Source organism: Dipteris shenzhenensis, chromosome 8 (assembly GCF_047967505.1).
Source record: "Dipteris shenzhenensis isolate YYH24624 ecotype China chromosome 8, Dip_SZ_1.0, whole genome shotgun sequence".
NCBI lineage: Eukaryota > Viridiplantae > Streptophyta > Polypodiopsida > Gleicheniales > Dipteridaceae > Dipteris > Dipteris shenzhenensis.
In genome coordinates, this window is record NC_141603.1 from 45,981,693 (window position 1) to 46,008,998 (window position 27,306).

The 27,306-nt window shown below is 44.0% G+C and overlaps 1 protein-coding gene across 2 annotated transcripts; it reads left to right on the top strand.

Moving 5' to 3' along the window:
- Nucleotides 1-7,084: 7,084 nt before the first annotated feature.
- LOC147899579 (uncharacterized) lies at nucleotides 7,085-22,028 on the top strand. Of its 2 annotated transcripts, none has more exons than XM_087377984.1 (7): nucleotides 7,085-7,490; nucleotides 8,051-8,188; nucleotides 9,222-9,587; nucleotides 9,785-10,027; nucleotides 20,745-20,832; nucleotides 21,093-21,298; nucleotides 21,516-22,028. In XM_087377984.1, the coding sequence occupies exons 1-7, from the start codon at nucleotides 7,212-7,214 to the stop codon at nucleotides 21,714-21,716; spliced, it is 1,521 nt and encodes a 506-aa protein (XP_087234110.1). In that variant the 5' UTR covers nucleotides 7,085-7,211; the 3' UTR covers nucleotides 21,717-22,028. The 2 variants fall into 2 exon arrangements, with proteins under 2 accessions (XP_087234110.1, XP_087234109.1); XM_087377983.1 differs by having other exon boundaries at nucleotides 20,745-20,837; nucleotides 21,098-21,298; nucleotides 21,516-22,027.
- The last annotated feature ends 5,278 nt before the right edge of the window (nucleotides 22,029-27,306 follow it).

The window sequence follows — 27,306 nt, forward strand, 5'->3', positions numbered from 1 at the left end:
TTTGGACAGCATGTCCAATCCATACTGCCTCTGCAAGAGCTGTATCCCACTTGGTGATCTAATCACCTCAATGCCCAAGAAATAACGCAGCTCTCCCAAATCCTTCATCTCAAACTTCTACCTCAATAGCATTTTCACATGAAGGATATCTTCATCACTATCACCTGTGATGATCAAATCATCAACATAAATGACCAGCAGCATAATCCCTTTCTCTGTTTTTCTCACATAGAGTGAGAAATCTGCCTTGGAAATCTGAAAGCCAATAGTGACAAGATACTGTCCTATCTTGTCAGACCATGCTCTAGGTGCTTGCTTCAAGCCATACAAGGCTTTCTTCAACCTGCAAACAAACTCAGGATGAATAGCATGAACATAACCTGCTGGCTGCTCCATAAAGACCTCTTCTTGCAAATCACCATGCAAGAAGGCATTCTTTACATCCATCTGATGTAAAGACCATCCCTTTGATGCAGCCATAGCAATGGCTGCTCTTACGGTTGCCATTCTTGCAACCGGGCTGAAAGTTTCTTCATAATCAATGCCATATGTCTGTGCATACCCCTTGACAACTAATCTTGCCTTGTATCTATTCACAGAACCATCTGCATTGTGCTTGATCTTATAAACCCACTTACAACCAATTGCATTCTTGCCTTTAGGCAAAGGCACCAATTCCCATGTAGCATTTGCATCCAAGGCATCCATTTCTTCATCCATGGCTTTCTCCCATTTTTCATTTCCCATGGCTTGCTCAAAAGAAGTGGGTTCTGGTTCCTGTATCACTTTGACCATATAGGCATAGTGAATGGCTGTAAATCCATCATATTTCAGCCTATCCACAGGATACCTAACCCTGGTAGACCTGCGCAAAATAGGCTCACTTCCAGGTGCTCTCAAAACATCCCTGGTCTTCCTTACTCCAGGTGTAACAACAGAAGGAATACCCAACTCATCATCAATGCTCTGTTCTGAGCCACTGGATTCACCATCCACACAAGAGTGACCTGCATTCACATCAAACATGGGCTGATCTACCTTCTCTTTTCCTTTTCGTGATACCTGCGTACCACTCTCTGCATTGCTTTGAGGGGATTCTCCTGATCTCAATCTGCCTGTCCATGGTGAAGTATGTGAACCACTGGTAGAGGACACTCCAGGTCCACTGATATTTTGTGATTGCTGCTGTGCATTCTGTGCAGCATTACCATTTTGTGCATCTACATCAATCATCACATTTACTGGTTTATACCAGCTGCTCATCTCATCAAAAACAACATCTCTGCTCACTGTGAACTTATGTGTAGAAGGGTTATAGCATCTATACCCTTTCTACTGCAAAGAATAACCAATAAAGACGCACTTCTCAGCTTTTGGATCCAACTTGGACCTCAACTCATCTGGCACATGGACATAGGCAATGCAACCAAAAATCTTCAAATGAGAAATATTTGGTTTCCTACCAGTATACATCTCCTCTGGCGTCATGCCATGTATTGCTGCAGTGGGAGTCCTGTTCATTATATAGACTGCTGTAGCAACTGCTTTAGCCCAATAATAATCTACTAGATCTTTTTCATTTAGCATAGCCCGAGATACCTCTCCAATATGCCTGTTTTTTCTTTCTGCAATTCCATTTTGCTGTGGGGTATGGCTGCATGAATATTGCTGCTTTATACCATGCTCCTGTAAGAACCTTGCAAACTCATTTGAGAGGTACTCTCCCCCTCCATCTGACCTTAGGCATTTTATTTGCAGGCCTGTTTCTTTTTCAACCATAGCTTTGAAAGCTTTGAAGTGCCCAAACACTTCACTTTTCTTTTTCATAAAATACACCCACAGTTTTCTGCTGAAGTCATCAATAAATGTGACAAAATAGTGACAGCCTCCAATAGATGCAGCTTTTGTAGTCCACACATCAGAGTGGATTAATTCCAATGGCTTTTTACTCTCTTGAACATGCCTAGGAAAAGGTTTCCTTACCTGTTTCCCAAATTGACAGGCTTCACAAACCTTGTGCATTTCTGCAACCTTGAATTTAGGCAATCCTGCAACAATATTTTGGGCTTGTATTGATTTAAGTCGCTGTATATTAACATGACCAATGCGTTTGTGCCAGATATCAATATCTGCAACTACACCGGTCCCATGTGCAAACATTGCTGCACTCAATTCAGGCATGTCTGCATCCAACGTAAACATCTTGCCCTTCTTCTTTCCTTTTGCTATCAAGCGACCATTATTTTTCATATCCTCAACAAAGCATCCATGAGGATTAAATCTGACGTGCAAGCCCTGCTCAACCATTTGACCAACAGAAACCAGGTTCTTGGTGATGTTCGGGACATGAAATACATCAGACAAGTATTTCTTTTTCCCATCCTGCATAGACAAAGGAATTTTGCCAATCTGCACAATAGGATGTGCAGTATCATCACCAGTCTCCACAAATCTTGGCTTTTCCATTTTCCTTGCATCTTGCATCCATTCTGCATGACCTGTCATGTGGTTTGACGCACCTGAGTCAACATACCACACATCATTTTGTTCTTCTGCACTTGTCACAGAATTGGTCATATGCTGCACCATAAAAAGATGCTCATTTCTGTCATCACTCTGCCTGCTAGAAGATGCATAATTGCCTTGCTGCAATTTTCCATTCATAATGTCATTCTGCTTTATGTAGCAGTCCTTAGCCATATGACCCATTTTGCCACAATAGTAGCATTCAACATTGCTGTTTGCATTTTGGCTTCTCTGCCATCCACCACGGCCTCTTTGGCTCCCCCTGCCTCTAGAGTTACCACGTCCTCCTGCATAGGACTGGTTTTCTTACGTTTGCTGCATATTCTGATTTCTACCACGGCCTGCAGATCGGCCTCCTCTACCTCTGCCTCTACCTCTGCCAGCATTTGAGTAGAAGACAGTTTCTTTTGAAGTTCCTGCTGAAGAAGATGCACCCCCATTTCTCTGCTCTTCAGAAATTAGAAGAGCAATCAACTCCTCAAAATTTGGAAATTTTTCACGGACGGCAATGGATGTCCGGAACTGTGCATAATCCTTTCCTAGACCATTCAAGGTCACAGAAACCAAATCGTCATCATCCACTGGCGACCCAATGGAAGCAAGTGCATCTGCAATTTTCTTCACTTTCATGTGGTAGTCATTTATGCTCAAATTTTCTCTCTGCACATTGTGCAACTCCTGTTTGAGTTGCATTTTCCTGGCTTGCGTATTTGTGCTATACATTTTTGCCAAAGTATCCCATGCCTCCTTTGGCGTACTTGCATCCTGGATATGCACAATCATGGAGTCCGAAATACTGATAGACAGCCAGTACATAACTTTCCTGGCTCTCTCATGCCATCCTTTGAATGCCTGCATTTCCTGTTGACTGGGAACATTAGGAAGAACAGGTTCTTCTTCATTTCCTGTAATGAATTCCCAATAGCCTTTTCCCATCAAGAAATTTGTCATTCTAAACTTCCATGCCTGGAAGTTGTTCTTGTCAAGCTTTTCAGTGACAATCTGTGAAAGAGAATCAGATGCCATTACAGAACACTGCAAAATATTCTGTCACTGCAAAAAACACAGCTTTTGCCTCACACGGGCAGATCTGCAAAATTGATGAAAGTGGTATTTCACCACACAGTCACTTCCTAGTGACGATTTTGCATCAACAGGCAACAGGCATGAATCTGCAACTCCCAATATCTCTGCACACAGGCATACGATGCAATTTTTGCGGCAACTTTTCATCGACCCGTAGAACAGTGGTCGCACAGCAAAAATAGGGCCTTTTTCTGAGTGCCTGCGGAGAACTTCCGTCTCCAAAACGGGCCCCGAAATGACCTCGAATTAGAAAAATAACGTCACCAAGGGCTTTGCCATGTCCCGCAGCATATACTGCGCTCTCGCCACACCGCGAAGGGCGTCTCAATCTGAGACAGTGCACTCTTGCACTTCTGGCTATGCTACCTGCAGAGATTTGCTCCCAAACTCGTTATAGGAAAGCAACACTGGTCCTCTTACCAGGACACCACGAACTTGGCTTGCTTTCTTGAGCTCCTTACCACGAACAAGGCTCTGATACCATGTGAAGGTTGTGGGAGAGAGGGAAGGAGTCTCACTTGCGGCTTTCTCACATGCACAATGGGGGAATACACACAAAGGTGGAGGCTGAAAACAGTTTTCCTCTTCTTAGTTGTGAAAGCCAAAAAGAACTCTAGTACAAAGAAAATAGAAGAACCCTATATGAGGGTCTCAAACCAAACTCAACTAACTAAGGTGGCATGCTAACTGAGCCACGAACTAGTGTAGATAAGGATAGCTGTCATCCAGCTATTATTCGTGGGCGGTGTACCAACCGCATCTCCAGCTAACAAGTCGGTGACATAAATACACAACGGTCACCCTGGCATATCGCGAGTGGAGCTCGATATCTCAACACACATTTCATGGGGCTCTTGAGAGAATCATGGTTTGTGGACCACTCTCTAGAATGGTTAAGGGTGAGCGTATGCACATGGTTCTCATGTAAGAGGGATGTGGTTCTCATGTAAAAGGCACATGGTTCATCAAAACACATGAGTCTCATGGAAGGACTCACATTGATCATGACCATAGTGCCTTGCGGTGATGGATGTAAATAAGTATTTGGAGAAGGATGTATACAAGTGTGTGGATGTGGGTGTCAATATAACCAAGTGTGTGGCTCTTGACCCACAACTTGGTGGAACTCTCAGGCTATATCAATTGGACTAAAAGATTCTAATTATATGGACTAAAATACAAAGATTACAAAATTCTCTCTCTTTTTTTGTGCTCTTTTTTCCTTCCACTCATGCACTTTGACTTCCCTTAACTTCTCTTGCTCTTCAAGTTTTCATGCTCTAGCTCACCTAGCTTTCATTATGCATAATCTCTAGCTTAAAATCCTTTCATGTTGGGGGATGTATTACACCAAGGGCTATATTGTTTCCACCATTTTGTTTGGTAAGGCTTTACCATTCCTTTTTTCTCAACCATTTTTGGCATGGCAATGAATATCAAGGACCACTATCCCCCTTTTGGAAAGTATACAAAATGCAAGCAACTATACGATTATAAAAAGAGAGTATAATATATGTGCTTTAACCTTTCCATCCTCTTCATCATTATATGCAATCATTTTGATATAAATTTCTCTTTGCTTGTTTCCCCATAATAAGTCTCAATTAGTATTTTGGTAGGATGCAAATTTGGGAATTTATCCTTCGTAATACATGTGTAATCATACCTTTTTAATCATGTTGTTAATCACAATGCTCTTATTGCTCACAAAAGGTGTGAGTTAAGGAACATGAAATAGAAAAGTCATGCCTTGCAATATCACACAAACCTCATACAGATTGCATGCAAAGAGCCTAGGGGAACGTCATAAGGATTGAATGCTAAGAAACAAAGGGAATCACATTTTCTTTTATTCGTGATAAAGATATCTTAAGTAAAACATATACATGATAGCACGGTATGACCCTCTACTTGAGGAGAAGACAACATTTCCTTGGTTGCACACCTTTTAACAAGATGGTGAAAAGGACCTCAACAAAAGGAACACTTGGCTAAGAAACAGCTATACGGGTTGAAGGTTAGGGATATGTTGGTTTTCCATGCCGCTAAATGCATAGTTGTCAAAAGTCAACATATTGAGCAAACCTTGCCAAACATTAATGATTTCCCCCCTATTCACACACACCCAATCACACACCTATGGCCAATGTCAAGGGGCACATCTACCAATGGCCCAGAGTAAATCTGAGTAGCCATGGCCAACCACCTGAGCTATTCTTGCTCCGTTGCTAAGAAACAGATGTTGGGTTGAAGGTTAGAGATATGTTGGTTTTCTATGCCACTAAATGCATAATTGTCAAAAAAAGACATAATTGGCAAAACTTCGCGAAAATTAATGATTTCCTTTCAATGAAAAGTCTAAGAGCAGTTTCTCATACCACTTCAGTCCTAACCAGGGACCTACTTTACAGCATTTCCCTCTTTCAATGAACCAGTGCGTTGTTTCCACCCACGGCACTTGATTACTGAATAGTTTGGGAATCCATTTCCCCATTGGAGCAACATTGTGTTGGCATTCCAACTCCTCCTTGTTGCTTAGGCGCCTTCAGTGCCTCCCAAGGAATATAATGCATCTGTCTTCTTTCACCACCATCTGTCCACATAATGTATACTATATATAATTGATGTTGTTCTCTCTCTATAACTCCACACTCTCTTTTTATGTGTGTCACGTTTGAAAAGAATGAAGAAACAACAGAAGAGCTAGCACAAAGGCCCACACTTCTCTGCTCGAAGCAAAGGTATTGAGGAGAGCTATAAACGTACGACTCGAGGCAGCTAGTTACCAAAGGAATCGAATCCTGGCCAATCAATGCAAGGTTGCAAGTGAGCAAAGAGGTTTGAATGTTGCTTAGGAGCATCAATGACTGCTCGCATGAGTTCAAAGTAGTCTTTGATCGAATGGCCGAACAAGTGTCCAAGCCTTGAGGTGGGCTTAAGCGATCAATGGGCAAATCCATAGAGATTCCAATCAGGAACTCCCCTGCTTCTAGGTCTGCTCCTAGAACTACACTTGCCACTAGGTACAATCATGTCGTGTCGTAGCAACACACGAGTCCCCTAGGGTGTGGGAGGGTGCCATGGAGTTGGGAAAGAAGTGACATGTATGACGTGTGGGGACGTGAATCGTGAGGAACTCCATACTGCTTCCAGGTTTGATGCTTCCAGGGGCCTATTTCCACGATGATGGGTACGATGCCCATTTTCGCACCAGTGGGAGGATGAGTGGCACGGTGGAGTTGTGATCAATGCTCGGGTGGCGAAATCGATTTGACAAAATTGTGTAGACATCGATGCGGTGAAAGCCACCGGCACTGACTTGCCATTTGCTCCCGCGTCCAGGTGCTCGCATCTAGGCACGAGGTATACGAGTCCGAGGTGGTGTTTGAGGGTGACGTGGGATTGGGAAAGGGGGGACACGTACGAGGGGGGGGGGCGATGGAGGAATGTTGAGTATATTTTGCATACGGAATTTATGTAGAGCTTTTGAACTTTTCCCAAAAAGCTTACGAGGTCTGGCTATGGCGGAACCCAACTTTCCTCTTCGCTAGTTCTCCCAAATTCAGATCTTTCTCCTTCCCGCTCCTCCTCCCCTCACCATGGCTCCCCCCCACCCTTTCATCCTCCCCTTTGCCCTCCTCCTCTGCTTCCATTTTGCCTCCTCCCTCCCTTTCCACCCTAAAGATCTCCTCCCCGCTTTGCCTCACCAGATCGCATGGCCTTTCCTCAGCACTTTCAGTAACCCCGTGGATTTGTTGCCCGAGTATATGTCCGCCGTCGGCCCCCCCAACGAGAGCGTGTCTTGGGAAGGTTCTTGCTTCTCCGAGAATGAGGCGTACATGGAATACACCGAAACTGGCGGAATTCTCCATATCCAGGTTTCCATTCTATGGATTGATTGTTGGACTGGACACGCGTTTCGGTTTGGCTTCACCTAAAAATTTCGGGTCGATGTGAATCTTATTCTGTGGGCTACATCCCAAGTCTTCTGTGAACTCGAGACCAATGCTTAGGTCGAGAACTCTTTGCAAATTAATAGACGAATTTTTGTTCAAATCCTGTGCTTGCAAGTAGAAACGCAAACAGTAGCACGGCAGCAAATTGGGCAAGGTAGTAAGCCCCATGATATTTTTTCTGCCTAAACTGTTGACCTTTTTCTCGCTCATGTCTCTACCTAGTGGACATACCTTTATTGGACGGTGCGATTTTTCACTGAGGGGGAGTATGTCTTAGCTGTGGCTATGCTGCGAGGTGTTATCTATTCTGATATTTCTAGTAATTATTTGTAATTGCAGTATAGAATATCTAGTCTTTTCTTACAAATATTTCCAATTCACCAAAATATCCATGTTTTCCAAAGTGGAAAAGACTTAATTTTTGATTGAATTGAGTAGTTTTCTGAACGCGGACCCAGACTGAAGCCATTTTTGTTTGGCAGACTGGTAAGCCTGTAAGCTGGACTTGCATGGATCTGTATTTGTTTGCCACTCCTTTCCGGGCTACATGGGACTTTTACTTCACAGCCCGTCAACATACACTGAAGGTGGACAAATGGGAAGATGGAGAGCTTGAATATGTATGTATTTTCTCTCATCTTTCTGTTGATATTTAACTTGGATGTTTGATAATGGTGTCAATACTAGCATCGTGTATGAGACATTGACTATGGTGAAGGAAAGGTGCTCCTGTAGATAACTTCATGAAATATTGGTAGCTATTTTACCAGTTGCAGGTTCTGCAAAATCATCGTGTCCAGACTTGTTTGAATGTTTTTTAATACTAAATGTTGAAGACTTGAAGGGTTATTGCTCCTGAATTTGTGTCCTTTGATACTTTATGAATGCAATAAGGTTGGGTAACCAAGTCCAAGCAAAAAGAAGAGGAGGACAGGATCATTCCTTCGTGCAGTTGGATAATCAAATGGACAATTGCAATGACTATTTTGTCTGGAGTTGGGATAATCTCTGTGGGGTCCCTCGAATCAGAATACTTGGGAATTGAAGTGTTTTTTTGAAATTTACATGGATTGGCTATGGCATGGCATGTGGGGCTGAGCATGGAGGGCAAAGCTGCCGTATGTTGAACCTGCTAAACGCTTTGTAAGCTGTGATATTGTATGCGAGGAACTAGCGAGTGACCATGGTGCTTTAAAGAATTGTAAATAAGACGGAATATTTGGTTATAATGCATCAGGAATGGCTTTTCCTGATTCTCTTATGACAGTTTGTGCAGGATGAATTTAAAATCTAGAGGAGAGCTCATGCTAGGTTTTTTAGGCATTGATACTCCGTTTCTTTAGGACACTGCCACAGTTTATTTAATGTCTTCAAGGGAACAGCGCAGTCTATAAGACAAAAAGAGTACTTGATGTATTAAAGAACTGAGGGAGAGCCCAAGGCACTTCTCTTGTCTAGTACAAAGGAACCAAAAAGTCATCAATTATGATATGTGGAGTACCAAGTTAATGAGCAAGAGTTGCATCCAGACGTGTGCACACAAAGAATAAATGCATATATGTATGTATTGAGAGATTGTGTGTGTGTGTGTGAGAGAGAGTTGTCGTTACTCTATAGTAAACATGTACTACCTTTTGTCACCTTTTGATTCAGGTAAAACAACATGGCATTTCAGTTTTCCTTATGCCAGCAGGAATGCTGGGAACATTTGAGGCTCTCTGGGATGTGTTGCCTTTATTTTCAAATTCAGGGTGGGGAGAGAGTTCTAACATTGCTTTTTTAGAGAAGCATATGGGAACAAAACTGGTGAAACGGGCTGGCTCATCTGTCTCAAACTTTTCTACCGATGATATCCAATCTGGTGATTTCCTTGCTCTTTCAAAAATTCGTGGTTGTTGGGGAGGTTTCGAGACACTTGAAAAGTGGGTAACAGGTGCCTATGCTGGTCACACGGCTGTATGCTTAAGAGATGAGGAGGGCATGCTGTGGGTTGGAGAATCCGGTCATCAAAATGAGCAGGTAATTTTGTTTTCTATTGTTTATCTGAGATATATCATGCATGCTTGGGTTCTGTCTTGTAGAGATACCTCTTAAATGTAGGTAAGCAAATCCTTATGATTGTCGCAAAGATGTATTATTTGGACATGCCGCATTTGTACCCTCAATGATAAGGAGGGCCATATATTGATCTGAATAATGTTTGCTATTTTTTGAAGGGAGAGGAAATTATTGTTGTTCTTCCATGGGAGGAGTGGTGGCAACTTCAATTGAGTGACGTTGCTCATTCACATGTGGCCCTCTTGCCATTGCACCCTGATTTACGGGCAAAGTTTAACACAACTGCAGCCTGGGAGTACGCCAGGAAAATGGATGGAAAGCCATATGGTTATCATAACATGATTTTCAGCTGGATTGATACTTCAACTGACAACTATCCACCTCCACTTGATGCCCACCTGGTTAGTGCTGTTTACTGGAATTCTGTTTGAGGGAATATTTAATAGCCTGTTATCAATGAATGCCTGAAGCAGTTTACTAAAGAACAGAGAAGATGGGAAAAGTATATTTAAGAGATTGGACGTGTACTAGTCTTATGAAGTTAATTTGAGAGTCAACATTGCGCTATACCCGCCCTTGTCCCTAGATGAAGCTGTTGGGCATGCCATAACAGCTAGTGTCTGCTATGCATGGTGAGGCTATGGTTTATAGCTTGCTTTCTTGTTTGCTTGTTTGTTTGGGTGCAGTCTTCACAGAAACCTGCAAACTATATAAAAACGAACCTTGAACATTTCCACCTGTAAATATATTTTCTCAATTTCGTAAAATCTGCAAGATTTTAGGCAGCCTGGTCATACTTCAGAAAAAAAGCTGCGAATTCACAAGGAAAACTTTCAAAATTTTGAAACCCCAAGTTTCGTGATTTGTTGAGAAATATGTTTTATGTGAACACGGGTGTGGGTGTGTCTCCCTATGATGCAAAATAAGAGCCTGGTGGAGATCATGAACAAATGTAGAAAATATCGAAAATACTGCTGTAAAATGTCAGGGTACTGCTGTAAGTCTTCATCAGATTGCCAAGTAGCGTCGGAATCGTCCAGATCTCGCCAAAGAACAAGGAATTCCGTGATAAGTCGATGTCGAGTCTCTCGCTGTCGATGGTCCAGAATACGCTCAGGAATAAGGAGAACATAATCGTCTTGGATTTCTGGGACATAATCACGTGCAGGAGGAACTGCGTCATCGCCTGGAATGTACGTCTTTAGCCAAGAAATATGAAATGTCGGATGGATTTTACCCCATGATGGTGGTAATTCCAATTTGTAACTTAAAGGTGAATTTTTCTTGACGATCCGGAAAGGTCCATAGTATCTTGGTGGCAACTTAGGAAACACGGACTTAACCGTCTTATAGCGATGTGGGGCTACAAATAATAGCACCATGTCACCAGTGTCAAATTCCAGGTGACGTCTATGTTTGTTGGCAGACCGTTGATACCGCTCTTGCGCTTTTCGCATATGATTCCTGACCTGGAGTAGAATGTTCTGCATTTCTTGAACCAGTTGATCAGCTAGGGCCACTCGATGTTGAAGTACAAAATTCGTTGGTACAATCGGAGTGTGTCCATAAGTTGCTTGGAATGGAGTCATGCTGATGGCACTATGGAAAGAGTTATTATAAGCAAACTCAAGGAGTGGTAGATACTCTTCCCAAGCTGCTAGGCGTCACTGAATATAATGTCAAAGCATTTCTTCCAGAACTTGGTTGACTCTTTCAGTCTGGCCATCTGATTCTGGGTGGTAGGCTGAACTAAACAGTAGAGTTGTACCCAAAGATTTGAACTGTGAAATCCAAAAGTGACTGGTAAACTTAGGATCTCTGTCGGATATGATATTCTTGGGCAATCCATGGTGCCGGAAGATGTGTTGTATGAAGAGTTTGGCTATGTCCGGAGCCTGTGCACTGCTTTTGCAAGCAACAAAGTGTGCCATTTTGGACAATCGATCAACAATTACCATAATCTGAGTGTTACCTCTGGAGAATCGTGGTAGTGTTGTAATGAAATCCATGGAAATACTTTCCCACCTTTCAGTTGGAACTGGAAGAGGCTGAAGAAGTCCTGCTGGAAGTTGTCGGCTTGCTTTCATTTGTTGACAAGATAAGCAAGATGTAACCATTTTGATGACGTCGCTTTTCATCTGAGGCCAGTAAGTAACCTATAAGTCCTGTTGATGCCTGGATGGGCAGCATGAGGAACTACATGATGCTCTTTTAATAAAAGACGTCGAACATCCTTGTCATGTGGTACACAGACGCGATCTTGATAATACAGAAGGTCGTCCATATAAGAATAGGATGAGAAAATCTTTTGTTCGGAAGTCGAAGGTTTTTTTTGAAAGAACTTGTATTGTTGTGTCGAAGTCTTTATCATTGAAATACTTCCTTTTGAATGAATTCGGAACATCCACAGATAATGTAGAGATTACCATAGCTGATGCTAGAGTTAACCTGCTAAGAGCATCTGCAACTACATTGCGTAGTCTTGGAATGTACTCAATGGTCATGTGAAAGTTGGCCAGAAACTCAACCCAGCGTGCTTGTCGAGCGTTCATGACTGGTTGAGTAAAGATATACTTTAGGGAGTGATGGTCTTTCTTGACCACCGTGTCGGCTTCCATGAGATAATGTTTCCAAGAGCGATAAGCATGTACAACGGCAAGAAACTCCTTATCATAAACCGGGTATCGGGTTTGGATATCGGAATGTTTATGGCTGCCAAAAGCAATAACTCTGCCTTCTTGCATCAAGACTGCTCCTGTAGTGATGTCGGAAGCGTCGGTCATGACCTCAAATGGAAGGTTTGGGTCAGCAATAGCCATAACTGGTGTGGTAGTAGTGCTTGCTTGAGTTGTTGGAAACTATACTCTGTTTCGGGAAGCCACTGAAAAACTGTTGTGCTTTTCAATAATTCGGACATAGGAGCTGCGATTTCAGAAAACTGATAGACCTTTGTATGGTAGAAGTTTGCCAGTCCGAGAAAAGAGCGGACATCATGAACATTCTTAGGAGTAGGCCAGTTTCGGATTACCTCGATCTTCTTGGGATCCACAGAGATGCCTTGAGCTGAAATAACATGTCCCAAATATTCAAGAACTCACTCTTCTCAAAGTTGATGTAGAGAGAATTTGCGCGGAGAACTTCAAAAACTTGGTGAAGATGTTGTATGTGCTCATATAGGGATCCACTGAAAACGAGGATGTCATCGAGGTAAACGATGACGAACTTATCGAGGAAAGGTCTGAAGATGTCATTCGTTAGTGTCATGAATGTGGCCGGGGCATTGTTTAACCCAAAAGGCATGACCAAACATTCATAGTGTCCATACTATGTTCGAAAAGCTGTCTTGTACTGATCGCCTTCTCGTATGTGAATTTGATGATAACGTGAACGAAGATCAATCTTTGAGAATTGTGTTGCGTGTAGAAGTTGATTGAAGAGGTCATCGATGCGAGGCAATGGATACTTGTTTTTAATAGTGAGCTTGTTTAGGACTCGGTAGTCGATGCAGAGGGGCATTGACTTATTCTTTTTTTCCACAAGTACTACAGGAGATCCGAAAGGGCTACGACTGGGCCGAATGTGATCTTTGTCGAGTAGTTCGGTCACCTGTCTTTGGATTTCTTCATCTTGAGTGTAAAAAACCCGATAAGAAGGTTTCGACGGTGGATTACTGCCAGGAATAAGTTCGATTGGGTGATCCACTGGTCGTCGAGGTGGTAACTGCTTTGGCAATTCTTGTGAAAAATATCCAGGTAGGGCTGGATTCAAGGTTGGTTGAGGTATTTAGGAGGATCCTTTGTTGGTGTCTCCTCTACTGCCGTAACCAACAGAAGTGAAGTCTTTACTTGACGTTTACGAACCCACTTCTTTACTTGTAGGACAGAGGCAACTGGGGTTGAAGGAGAGTCCCCAGAACCAGTTAGCTCAATAAGTTTTCCCTGGTGGACAAACTGGATAGTATGGCTGCGAAAACTGATTAATGGATCATAGTCGTAGAGCCACTGTTGTTCGAGTATGACATCGTACGGAGAAAGAGGCATGATGTCGAAATTCAACTTGTCCGGATAATGTTGGATGCGAAAAGACAAGTTTTTGATCCTGGTGTTGCACAAGAAGGTAGTTCCATTTGCGAGTCCAATCTGATAGTCCATGAGACTAGGACTGGTGGTCAACCGAAGTTTGTCGACCATAGAACTAGCTAGGAAGTTATGAGAGCAGCCATTGTCGATGAGGATAGTGATCGTTGTTCCACGAATCGATCCTTGGACACAAAGTACTTGAGTGGCCAGGGAAGGTTCGGGGTTGCTGGCAAGGCTCATGTGGATGGTATTTGCCATTCGAACAGCTTTGCCTTTCTTGTCTTGTGTGGGGTAGCATCTTCTGTTTGGGAAGTGCTAGGTTTCATATTGGAATTTTGCTTTGGTCGCTTGGGACAATCGAACCATCTATGGTCGCCTATACAGATGGTACAAAGTCCTTTTGTGCTGGAGTTCTTCTTATTATCAGTGGCTGCACCTTTATGTTAGGGATGACGGTGATGACTTTGTGAAGAAGAAGAGGCGTGTTCCTTGGAGGAGTGCTTCTGTTGGAATCCAGCATACGATTTCTGAGACTTGTGGGGATCTTGAGACTGTAGTGGCTGCACCTTTATGTTGGGGATGACGGTGATGACTTTGTGAAGAGGCGCGTTCCTTGGAGGAGTGCTTCTGTTGGAATCCAGCATACGATTTTTGAGACTTGTGGGGATCTTGAGACCTGTCGCTGACCTTGATTACCCGAGTTTTTTCTACACTTGGGGTTATCTTGAGGGCGAGCACCTTTGGCCATAGTAGAGTTCCGTGTTCTATTAGCACTCTGCTTCCCTGTGTTTTGGAAATCAGTAATGCGCTCTGCATAAGCAATAGCGCCAGCTGTGGTGGTGATGTTTGCTTTGAGGACATCAATGCGTAACGAGGGATTTAGGCCTATGTAGGTAGATGCGGAAAAACCAAATCAATACAAACCTTAGATTTGATTGAATGGAAAATAAGGGGTAGGGGGCAGGGGGGAGGGTAGGTACACCTCAACAACCCCAACATGAGAATATCTTTGACACGTCAATCCAATAGGAGTGAACAAATTCAACGGCACATTCAGTAAAGATCTATGACACATGTATTGGTTGCACCTAATGCGTAAGAGCCTGTCTGACAGATGCATTGGAAACGATCCCCCGGACCCGCTTCATTGAATGGCGCAGATTCCGTAAAAAGATTGAACTCAGAATTCATAGTGAAAACATGAAGGCGATCATCATCAGTTAAACCATCAATCTCTAGCACCAATGTGGTGAACTGAGAGATGTAGGAAGACAGGGAGCTTGTTTGCTTCAACTGTTTGAGTTTTGAACGTGCTTGGAAGTCCGCATTGGTAGGTATGAACTGCTTACGGAGCACGTGTTCGAAACGTTCCCAAGTTAACACACTTTTGCCGTCCTTTAAGCGTCGTTGCCACCATAGGAAAGCTGTATCCTTGAGGAGGGAGGCTGCCAAGGAAATCTTTTTGCCTTCAGTGAGGTCAACAGTATCAAAGTACATGCGCAGTTTTGCGAGCCATTGGTCAACTGTTCGTCGATTTCGTTGACCAGTATAGGCTTCCGGAAGTTTAATGTCAAGTCTTTTAGTTTTGGAAGCTTGGAGTAAATGGTAGAGGGCACGGAGTTCAGTGTTTTCTACCTCCGGTGGGAATGAGTCCACGTAGTTGTCTGGTTGCGTCACGTCATCCTCTGTATGTGTGGTATTGCGACAATCTTAGAGTTGTTGGACTTTCTGGACCAAGTCGGAGATGCTGTCCTGAAGCTGGGAAATTTGAAGTTGAAGTAGTGCTTTGCCTTGTAAGTTGACTTCAGGGGTCTTTTTTGGACTTGAGTCGCTTATCTCTGGAGAGGCTGCACGCGAGCGTTGCGACATATCTGAGATCCTTGTGAGAAAAACACGAACCTGCGCTCTAGTTTGTACCATTCCTGGAAGAAGATTCAGGCTGCTCCCTGAGGTTGCTCATGTTGGAGGGGGCAGGAGAAGCAGGATGGAACCAGCCGTGGAAATCTAGTAAAGGAGGTCCTGTCTGAGGTAACACTGGTGATGTCGAAATGGGTGTTACTGCTTGTGAGAGTACAGGGGTAGGTTGCAGAGTACACGGATCTGAGAAGGGATAAGGAGCTGCTGTCGGGAGTGGAGGATATCCAGGAGGAGGAGTGCCTTCAAAGTGTAAATACTGTCTTGGGGAAGGTACAACCTGTGCAGGAGGATATGTGGGAGCTGAAGGAGGTGGAGAGTACACTGGAGATGCTGAAGCTGAGGGGTAAAAATCTCTCCAAAGATGGACAGCAAACTCGGGAGGAATATTGGGTTTTGGGTATCTACGTGTCTCGTGGAACACTACCTGGACTGTGCTGAGGAAGTAATGTAACTGAGGTGCTTCATGCCGAAGGTATAGGATGTGGTCCAAGTCACTGGAAGGGCACGTGACACAGAAGACCCACGATGCAAAAGCTCCGAAATGGGCTGGTTGTGCAATCTGAACACGATATTGTGTGGTAGATGATGCCTGAGGTGTCCTTGAAGGGACTGGGGAATTACCATGCTTTAAGGAGGCGGCTTTCATTTGCTGTAATTTGAGTGTCAAATAACAATATGAAAGAGAAACCTTAGAAATAGAATGGAAAGAATCCACCTGGAATAGATTAGAGCTGCCCGACTGTGCTGAAAAGCGTGTACCAGCTGTGGGCTTCGGGCTGGAAAAAGTACAGCATCAATTGCGAGTCGAAGGAGGTCTTGATGTCAGGCTTCAAGTTTTGAAATTAGGGTTTTCTGTAGAGGGAGGCAATTCAGCGACCAAACAGTCCGGTTGTGGGCAGAAAGATGTTGCCAGCAAAACCACGAACCACACAGGATCTCGATTTGTTGTGTAGAGGCGAGGTCTTCTTGTACAAGAGGGGCTGGCTGAGGGGATTTGCTGGACAGCAAGGCCTCTGTTCGCAGGCTGAGATGGCGAGGTGAAGAGATAGAGCAGGCTGTGCAGAGATGGGCATTAGGCTGTCACTCTTCAGAGGCGATGGAACACATCCATGGCTGAGCAAAGGCTGGCGAACAGATTCAGAAGGCTGAGGGCATGATTGGCGTGACTATGGAAGGCCGCCAAAGGCTGCGCAAAGCCTGGAAACAGAAAACGGCAAGCTTGGTGTGGGCTTGGCGTGGTCTGGCAAGCAGAAATCGGCAAGGGGGCACGACTTTCGAGAAGAGGGTGCGACTTACGAGACGCCAAAGGCCGATTTGCGAAGGCTGCAATAACTGCTAGGCCTTGCTTTTCCCAAAAATTAAAGGTTGGGTTACTTGAACGCAAGGGTAATCTTGGGCTGGGCCTTAGGTTTTGGGCTGGTTGCCCTTTTTAGGCCCTTTTGTAGGGTGCTTGGTGCCAAAAGGTGTGCCTATTCTAAGGGGTGTGACCCTTGGAATAGGTGTTCCTTTTCATGAAGGGGCGTGACCCTGTTTTAAAAAGGGGTGTCCCCACACGAAAAGAGGTGTCCTTTTTGATGGGGTGTGTCCCTTGGGTGAGGAGTCAAAACTCTTCATCAAAAGGTGTGTCCGATGGTGGAAAAGGTGCGTCCCTTCGTTTTGGGACAGCCCAAGCACATGAAAAGACACGATTTCTGTTGTGTCCATTCACATCAACTCGTGATGTGGGGGAGATGGAGAGGCCATTGATGACTTTAGGTGGGGTTGGCGCTAAAAATTTTTACGCTCACTCTCTCCATCTCTTCCATGCACAATGTGCACGGATAATCTTCTAGTGGAAAGAGATGTATCAGATAGGCGCTAGAAGGTGGGGGCATTTTCTACAGGCAGGAGCGAAATTTGCTCTGATACCACTGTAAGAAATCCTAGATTTACTATATTTAGAAATGTGCTAAGGAATAGAAAGGAGATTGAAATAGCAGAGAACAAGGAATATTTGTATTGCTTGAGTGTCTGTAGTGTGTCATCCATACAATTGAGCCTCTCTTATATAGAGAGTGAAGAGTCACACATGAAAAGGTGTGTACTCCAAAGTGTATGTGCATGAAGAGGTGTTTACCTCTTGTGAAGGGTGTGACCTTGATGAGAGGGCACATTACAATAGGAGTGTCTCTTCCATAGAATGTCTCTTGTGAAAGGTTGTGCCTCTTGGGAAGTGTCCCGTCGAAAGGGCATACCCTTCCACAAGTGTCCATTCATCAAACCATCCATAAGTCTAAGGTATAGAGAAAGGAATACGTCACATATCGTGACACGGGGCATGTTCTCTCTCTCTCTCTCTCTCTCACGCACGCTCGCCCGCCCGCCCGCCCGCCCGCACATGCACGCACGCATGCCTTTCCTCGCTTCCTTCCTCACTCACCCTCCCATTCTCATGCACATGCATTCTTGGACGTACTTACGCACTCTTTCATTCCCTCCTGACCACACACACACACACACACACACACACACAGATATAACACGTGTCTATTAGTTTTCAAAGTCTTATTGGGAACTTGTCATGGCTCAATCTTAACATGTGACTCGAGACTTTCATTTCCGTTATCATTTTCATGTTTACTTTATGGTGTATCAGACTTTAGTAACCATGATGATTGATCTATCATAGATTTGCGGACCACATTCTATTGTCTCTACATTCTTTATGTTAAAACTTGAAAGTATAGTGCGCTAAGTGCTTGGACTCTAAAGTTAAAGTTAATATGTGACATGTGTTATATGTTAAGATTCTATGTAATTACTAGTATGCCAATAAACAGATCTATATATTTGCATATTTCTTTGAAGTATTATATTTGCAATTTTAAAAAAAGGTGTGATGTTATTTTTAAGACAATTAAGACACCTGTGTCTAGAGAGTGTCTAACATGTCATATGTCTTGACGTGTCTTGCAGCCACATACATATGTATGTGGGTGTGGGTGTGTAGCTGGGGGCTGGGGGGGAAACACAGAGAGAGAGAGAGAGAGAGGGGGGGGAAGGGTGTAGTGATATATAATTTTGATAAAACCATTTTTTAAAAATGACGTCAGTGGGGATGTCATAGTAGCTAGTCCCTGCTATGCATGATGGAGTTTATGGTTTTCAACCTCGTGAGTGACTATCATGAGATTGAAACTGCACTATGTTGTGTTTTTAGAGGATGAGTTTGGGAATGTTCCTGGATTCATCTAGGTATATAGCATAGCAATTCTAGATGCAAACAAGAAATATTTAGGAGGAGCAGAAGGCACACGTACAATGTTGTGTGGAGACACTTACGACAGCTGAGATCTTAGGAACATTCTTCTACAATGTCCATATCCTTGAAGACTTATATAATCGTATTTGCATAGTAGAAATGCATTCATGTTCCTTTCCTCTCCAGCTGTCATGCTAGACCTGGCATCACCTTTGGAAAGCTGATTGGCCACATAGATTTGCCTTTTAAGAATTGAGAAAAAGATGTGTCTATATATCTTGTATATCATGGAATAATCTGTAGCTGAGTAGTTCTTTTAAATTTTAGGCTTTCATTCAACAGTAGCTTTCTGGAAACATGTGGTGATATATTCTTGTAACTTAGGTCCACCCCTTCCACTATGCATCTTATTTGGGGTCAGTAGCCTGGCTATCATTGACTGGGCCTTATATGAGAGTGTGGACTCATCATGGGCCATTAAGGTTTCACCATTATATTATTCACTTGTCATATGGATACTAATCACCTCCTCGAGCACTAGTGGTGGATACAATTTGGGAGATCATTGCCAATATCATAGCCTGGCATATCTGGAGTGAGATGCATAGAGGCATCAGACAGTATACAGGTTCGTCCTACTGAAAGAGCCAGAAGTGGGCATCAACAGCCAGGAGGGGGGGCTTATACACCCAATGGTTACCTAGATCTGTGAAAATATAGTAGTTGCCAGTAGGCCAAGGTTGCATAAATGCACATGTCTTTTGGCAGTCTTCCTAGAACCCTTTGTACCCTGCTCGCCGATAGCTCGCAGAGTATAGATGATATCATGCTAGATACTGGCGAGGGTCGCTGCAGGTTGAGTCTGCTGCCCCCCTCGCAGTGCTACATTGTGCTACCCAGATATTCCAGGCTGTGATGCTGGCAATCATCTCCCAAATGCTGTAGGCGCCACTGAGTCAGAGAGGGCGAATCCTGGATATCGAGACTGATGAGCTGCTCGCCATCAATCAAGTAGGCCCAGCAAGGTCAGATCGATGGAGAAAGCATGCCTCCGTTGTCTCAACCAAGCCACCCTACCCCAAGTGAAGACGGGGCAAATTCTCAGTAGGGCAGCTCCACAGGCAGTGTGCTATTGTCTCCAACTCTCCTGCCAAACAACAATTACAGGTCCCATTTCTCCTCATCTGCGGGCCACTGGGTAGACTACGGTGGGCCATCATCTAGAAGAAGAATGAGATCTTTCTTTGGGGAAGGTTGGTCCAAAGGCGGGACCATAATTGGGTATGACGTCAATGGGAACCTGTTGCTTCAACCAGTGTGTTTAAGATGATGCATCTAGCTGCATCCATCTGCTGCTCAAGAAGAACTCCACCTCTGCATTGCTGTCTGAGTGCCCAATCTTGAATGGCCAAAACCGGTCATCGGGGTCCCATTGGATCTCTCGGAGGAGCAGGTGGACCTCCCAGAGTCATAAACACCACTGAGGGAACTAATCCCTATAGAGTTGGGGGTCAATGAGCTTGTCAAGGCTTAACTGTTGGATCTTTTGAATTTGTTATCAGATTTTTGTTTTTAGATACAGAAAGCCTCTATATATGCTAGATTTCCTTGGGAAGTGATCACATATAAGAGGTCATTACTAATATGTTTAAATTTGTAATGATCTGTGATGATGTTTTTTTGCATGGCGTCGACAGCAGATTGTAACTGACTAGGAATTGATTTTCACTATAGCGCTCTTTGTGGCAGGAGATTGCTGAAACTTGTTTTTTACTTTTTCCATAGGGACACCTTCTGGCTCTCCCGTACCTTCTGCTAAGGAATGCCACAGGCAACATATGGCATTACTAATCAGGGTTTGATTTGTGCATGTGGAAACAGGTCATGTCAGTCATGACTGTGTGGACGCGGGTACAACCTGATTATGCTGCAAATATGTGGAATGAAGCTCTCAACAAACGGCTGAAGACTAAGGCATGCCCTGTACCCCAGAATTTCCCTACTAATATATAGAGTCAAATGTGGTCATTATGCATTCTCAATCTCAATTTTCTCCAAGCTATGTAAGTGGCAAGCTTGTGTCAGGGATTCTTCCAGATTAAACTGACTAGTGGGATGCCATTACTTCAGTTTATAATGCAAACTCTCAACTGTTAGTAGGCAATGTCTCTTGAAAGCTAATGCTTTTAAATACCTCGCACTGAATCCTGACACTGATAGGGGATCTACTACAGGGATTGGATCTTCCAAGCATTTTAATTGAGAGCGAGCAGCAGGGCATACCATTTGATGAACTATTGGCAATGCCAGAGGATGATGAATGGATTTACAGTGATGGGAAATCCACCTCTTGTGTGGCTTTTATCCTGGCTATGTACAAAGAAGCAGGCCTATTCGGTCCACAGTCAGATTCCATACAAGTCACAGAATTTACGGTCTCTCTCTCTCTCTCTCTCTCTCTCTCTCTCTCTCTCTCTCTCTCGCTCGCTCGCTCTCCCTCCCCCGCTCCCTCCCCCCTCCTGGGCCTTCTTTCTCAAATACACAATGTCTCTGGGAGCATTTGATTGAAAACATGATTCTTCTGGATAGCTCATTGGCTTTAGATGTGTCTTGCTCTGACTCGCATTGCTTTTCCATCTTATAATTTGACAGATTAGGGACGCATATATGCTGAAATTTTTTGAGGATGACATGTCAAAACTTCCTTCCTGGTGTGATCCTCGTCCACATTGTCAGCTGCTTGGAGATTATTTTATGGAATTGCCAGGCTATAATACTGTTGAGCCATATGCTCACATGAACGAGAGATGTCCCAGTTTGCCGCCTGATTATGAGAGGCCAAACCATTGTTAGATATGATTGCAATGAAGCTGCGATTGAAACTGCTTGTTCTTTCATATTGATGGCCTGCTTATTGGTACAACATTTTCTGTTTTCCTTTATGTTGAAGGCGTACTGTCTTATGTGGGAAAGAGCTCCACAAATTAGTGTGCTCTGGACCTGACTGTAAAAATTGATGATTTACCCTCTGTACAAAATATATCAACTTTGTGATTACCGTTGGCATATTGACGTTGTAAAATTGGAATTTCGTGACTCAGCCTTTAATGCAGGCAACAGAAAGTACTACTTGTTATATAGTCCAGGAGTTTGCATCAGGCCCAACCGTGATTTTGCATTTCTCGTCTATTTGTAACAATTTAAGTTTGTTTGTTGATCTTTTCTGCTTATAAAATTCTTTCTTGGGTTTGCCTTCTGTGTTTTAAGAAGTCACCATATTTACTTCTCTGTCGCTTTGTAAGACAGAGGAAGAACATATCAGTGTGTTCCAGTATCTTTAGTGGACCAAAGTGGTCCATAAGGTTATGAGAATAGTTGCAATACATATGGGGACTAATGATATGCAAAACTACATGTAAAGCCTATGCTAATCGTTTAATATTGCGAAAGTGGAAGGTTTGGCCAAGTTATTTAGAGCGGGTTTATTGGATCTATCAGGTGTCAAGTTTCTCAAGACCACAATCCTCCCTAAGATAGGGGAATGAAGAGCACAAAGAAGGCAGTTGGGCCTGGTTGCCCAGTGGAACAGTAGATAGGATCTCCTCTTAGTGTGAAAAAGTCTGTGGTCTTTGCTCTTTCTAAAACTTTTACAGCTGGACTGCAATAAAGAAGAAAGATCATCAAAGATGGTGAAGAGGTGATATATGGACTGCCATGTTAGTGCGTGCGTGTCAGTGTTAGTAGAGACACTTTAAGAAACACGTTTGTAGTTGTTTGTAGGTTTTGAATAGAAACGCTTCCTAATTTTGATAGCCTAGAAATGTGCATTAAAATATATAAAGTATACATAATTATTTTTGTGGACTCCCTCTATTACAGGGCTAAGTTTTGCTTCCCTTTTAGTTTTTCTCTTGTTCTCAGGCATTGCAATCTTTCAAGATTTGATGGGCGAGGGGTGAAAATTTAAAATTCACGAGGGTTGCGAAGTTTCAACCATCAATTTTTCTTCCTCCGATGATACACGTCAGTAGAATTGGATATCCCAAACAAGTGCAATGTGGCTTAAAATGCTCCAAAATACAAATAGGTTGAAGGGCATGCTATCGGGTTTGATATTGTGACTGTGTCCGCTTTTGCTAGACTGCTAGGTTCTGTATCCACAAGTTCTCGTTCTCTCTACAACTCCTCCAGTTGTGCTCCTTCGACTTGATGAGCTGTCCATTGTCGTGACACATGAATCAGGTGACATTCACATATCTCCAACTAGGCAGGCGATGCCATTGGTCGCGAGGTCTGTGGAGCCGTCGTAAAAGCTTGGTTGCTCGCAGTGATGACAAATAGTGCTTGTAGTGGAAGTGAGCACACCAGCTGCGTTGACACTATGGTCATTCCTTTCCCTCGCATCGGGACATCACATTGGTTTGCGACACTAAAATGCTCAAGATCGACTCCCGTCCATTGATGAAGAGACAAGCCAAACCTGTCAATGATCTGATGCTGGAAAACACCGCCAGAGTACTCACCAGACTTGTTACCGGAAGAGGACTAGTAGCTTTGTTCAATGTTGTTGTCCTTGTCAGGCTGGTTGTCATTGCTAAACTGGGCTGGGTATCCACATTGCTAATTGGAGGTGGTGCAATTAGTATGGCAATGACCATAACGTTTTTGGATATTTTTCATAAATATATTTTAAACAAATAAACTACGGCGAGTGTCTGCTGTTGCATCGTGACTTCCCCGGAAGTCGAATGAGAAGAGACCGGTGGAGGCACAAGTGCCAATGACACTGCTTTTCAGACACCAACTGGGAGGAGACCGATGGAGGCAAGGAGGCCACTGGTGCTGCCTGTGTTTAGGCTTGTGACAAACTACCACTCTCTTGATGGCGCTTCCTCTTTCTCGGTAGGGAATACAAGGGATGTTTTGAGAGCACCTAGTAGTGACCCTATTTTGCACAGGTCTACCAAAGCTAGGTATCCTGCTCAATGTGGGAAATTTTTGGACCATCCAGTACTAGCGTCCTAATAGCAGTGTCGAGGTATAAGGTCGCTGGTGATTAGGAAGAGAAGGTTGAGAACTTGGCCCAACTTCATCGTAATCGCCTTGTCACTTGACGCTGCTCTAGCCACCCTTGTTGCCTCTACCCATAGCCTCTCCTTGAACACCACCGCCCACGCCACTCATGTCTCTGCCAGCAACAATATCCCGTGGGTACGGATTGAGATTGTATACGCCTTGGCTTGAAGGAATAGAGACTCCAGTACCCATGTGTAGCCTTCCCTGAGATGCATGCTTTCATGATTACTCAGTCGAAACTCCCCTCATACTGCTGGCCCAAACTCTGCCTCTAAAGTTGCTACATCAAGAGTTGGGAAGTCCTATGTCTCTCCGTCTATAGGCAAGTAGAGTCAATCATAAATCAAATCCACTATCAAGGTGCAAAAGGGACCCGACCACCATATCTTGAGCTTTCCCGGCATGCGGCCCATGCGACTGTTCAAGAGCAAGGCCAATTGCCCCTTCTTAAAAAAAATTTTCTTAGACGCCAAGTCTACTCATCTCTTTCTTCGAGCTTGCACTACCTAGGTCAAGTAATAGATCTCCATTCTCTCTTCCTCCAACTGCTTTAGAGCATTGAGTCAGAATTCCATGGACTCCTGCGGAAGTAGCCTGTCTTCAACCGTAATGCGGAGGCTTGGCACAACATATTCCACTGGCGTAATGGACTCCATCCCAAATGCCAATTTGAATGGTGTTAGATTGGTGGCAACTTTGAATGACGTGCGGTATGCCCAGACTATGGAAAGGAGCTTCTCATCCCAATCCGTGCGATGACTATTCACATTGAACTACTTGTTGGAAGAATCTACTTGGCCATTCACTTGCAAGTATTAAGACGATGATTTTTTGTGGATGATCATATAGAAAGTCGTCATTTTCTTCACCACTTGCACCACAAAATGCTTCCCTCTATTGCTAACTAGCTCAATCGGATATCCGAACCGACATCACACATCCTCGTATAAGCACTTGGCTGTGGAGTGTGCGGTGTTGTCCCGCAGTGCCCAGTCTTCCACCACATAGCAATTTCGAGTCCGTGCAGCTGCCGCACAAGGGACCCATGAAGTCCAATCCCCTCTTCTCGAAAGGGCCCAAAGGAAGCACTGGTTGCATCGGCATGTGGTCTCGATCTGAAGGTTCTCCTAGCCATTGACATAGATCACACCGCAGTGCGAATGGTTGGCCACCTTTCTGTAGTGTCGGCCACCACAACCCCGCTTGCAACACCTTCTTGGCCGTAATTGATCCCGCAAAGTGACCACCTACCACACCACAATGTGCCTCTATGAGCACTGCTTCCTTCTCATGTGGCAACACAAACCGGAACAAAATATTCGTTAAAGGTCTGGGGTAGAGCTGACCAGCTACCACTTTGAATCCGCGGCTTCTGAGTGCTAACCGCTTCCATTGATTCCTATTGAGATAATCAGGGATCTGTCTGGACTTCATGAAGTGCATCATCTCCTCATACCACGACCATGGAATACCTTGGCTTACTTGCTCCTCGCTTGACTCCCCAATAGCTACCATGATTGCATTGAGCTCCACGTCCGAGAACTCATGTTCAACGCCGATTGCGGATTCCCCTGTTTCTAGGTGAGACAAGTAATTTGCCAGTGCATATTGGGAACTTGGTCGATGTACCATCTCAAAATCATATTCCTGCCAAGCAGTAGCATCCATTGCACTAGTCGACCTGTTAAGTTTTGCTGCTTCACCAAGTACAATGCCAAATGGTCAACATGAAATACAAAGCGGCGCCCCAACAAATAGTGACAAAACTTCTTCACAAAAAAAACCATCCCCAGGCCTTCGCGTTCCGTCACTGGAGTAATTCCACTCTACTGGTGATAGTCCGCGACTTGCATAGTAGACTGGCTGTTGGAACCAGCCCGCCTCATCTTGCTACATTAGTACAATTCCAATTGCTCGATCTGAGGCATCCACGAACACATGGAAAGTGTTCTCCCAATATAGATGAATCAAGATAGGTGCCCGAAAAAGTTGCACCTTCAACTGTCGATACGCCTTCTCACATTCCACAGCCCATACGAAATTTTTGGGCTCCACATGTGCCAAAGCATTCACGGGTATGGCCATGTGAGCCAAGAATCAGATATAGTGACCATGCCATTGTATCTATCCCAAGAACCACAGGCATTCTTTTGGGTTAGTTGGTGCTGGCGCTTGCATGATTGCTACCACCTTGTTAGGGTCCATTGCTATTCCTTCAGTGCTAATCACATGCCCCAACAAACGGCCACTTCGAACCGCGAATGCATACTTCATTGGATTTAGGCTGAATGACACTTCCTTGCAGCATTAAAAACAGAGCCTCAACTGTTCCAAGTGATTGTTGGCTTTGGTTCCGAACACACTGAGGTCATCTAGGAAGATCAATTCGAACCACATGCCCATGCACACATATACCCCCCATGCCGTAATGAAAGCGGTCTTTGGTTGGTCCCCTGGCGCCATCTGAATTTGATTGTAACCACCGTACTCGTCCAAAAATGAGTAGACCTCATGCCTTGTCACTTCATCTAGCATAGAATCAATATACGAGAGTGAAAATGGGTCTAGCACTGTAGCTACATTTAGTTTGTGGTAATCAACACAAATCCGTACCTTCTTGTTTTTCTTAGGCACAATTACAATTGGAGAAATCCACTCCGGATCCTCGATTGGTGCAATGAATCCCACTTGCAGTAGCAGCTCTAGTTCAGTCTTGACTTGCTTAGCCACATGCAATTTCAGGCGGTAATGGTGCATTTTGGTGGGCACGGTGTGCTTCTTCAAGTTAACATGGTGCTGGTAAAACTTCGCGGGGCCAGCCCCTGCATATTGAAATAGTCCCACGCAAACACATCCACTGCAAACTCAATCACAATAGGGACACCAAATCCTTCCTGAATTCCTCTTCTAGGAGTGTGTTGATCTTCACGAGATTGGATCTCCCATCAGCGCCTAAGGACACCGTCTCCAAAGTGTCTTCTTGCACATATGTTACCCATATCATTCGCTCTTCAAATACCCTTTCTCGTTCGAGGATATACTTCATATCCATGTTCGTAGACAATAAATCCTCCATTGGTTGTAGTTGCGGTTGGTTGCGGTAACACCAGACTAGTCCCTGGTGCCAAAATTTCCATGACATCAATCTTAAATAGCGGCACCAAGTCCGGGTTGTTGCGTAGAAACACCTCTTCATCGTCCTCTAGGCCATTCGCTATATTCATTGTTTCTGCCATGATTGGTCGCACTACCTCCTCGAGCACACTTACCTACCCCTCGAGCATGTGGACCTTGTTTCTACCCCATTGCATCGATAGAGTATTGAGAGCCCAATTTTGCTTAACCTTTGCTTGCTGCCGCAACCAGG

Coding starts and splice junctions, on each gene's coding strand:
- LOC147899579 (XM_087377984.1), top strand. CDS start 7,212: ATGGCTCCCCCCCACCCTTTCATCCTCCCCTTTGCCCTCCTCCTCTGC. Junction 8,189..9,221: donor AAGATGGAGAGCTTGAATAT/GTATGTATTTTC, acceptor CTTTTGATTCAG/GTAAAACAACATGGCATTTC. Junction 20,833..21,092: donor TCTCAACAAACGGCTGAAGA/CTAAGGCATGCC, acceptor TAGGGGATCTAC/TACAGGGATTGGATCTTCCA.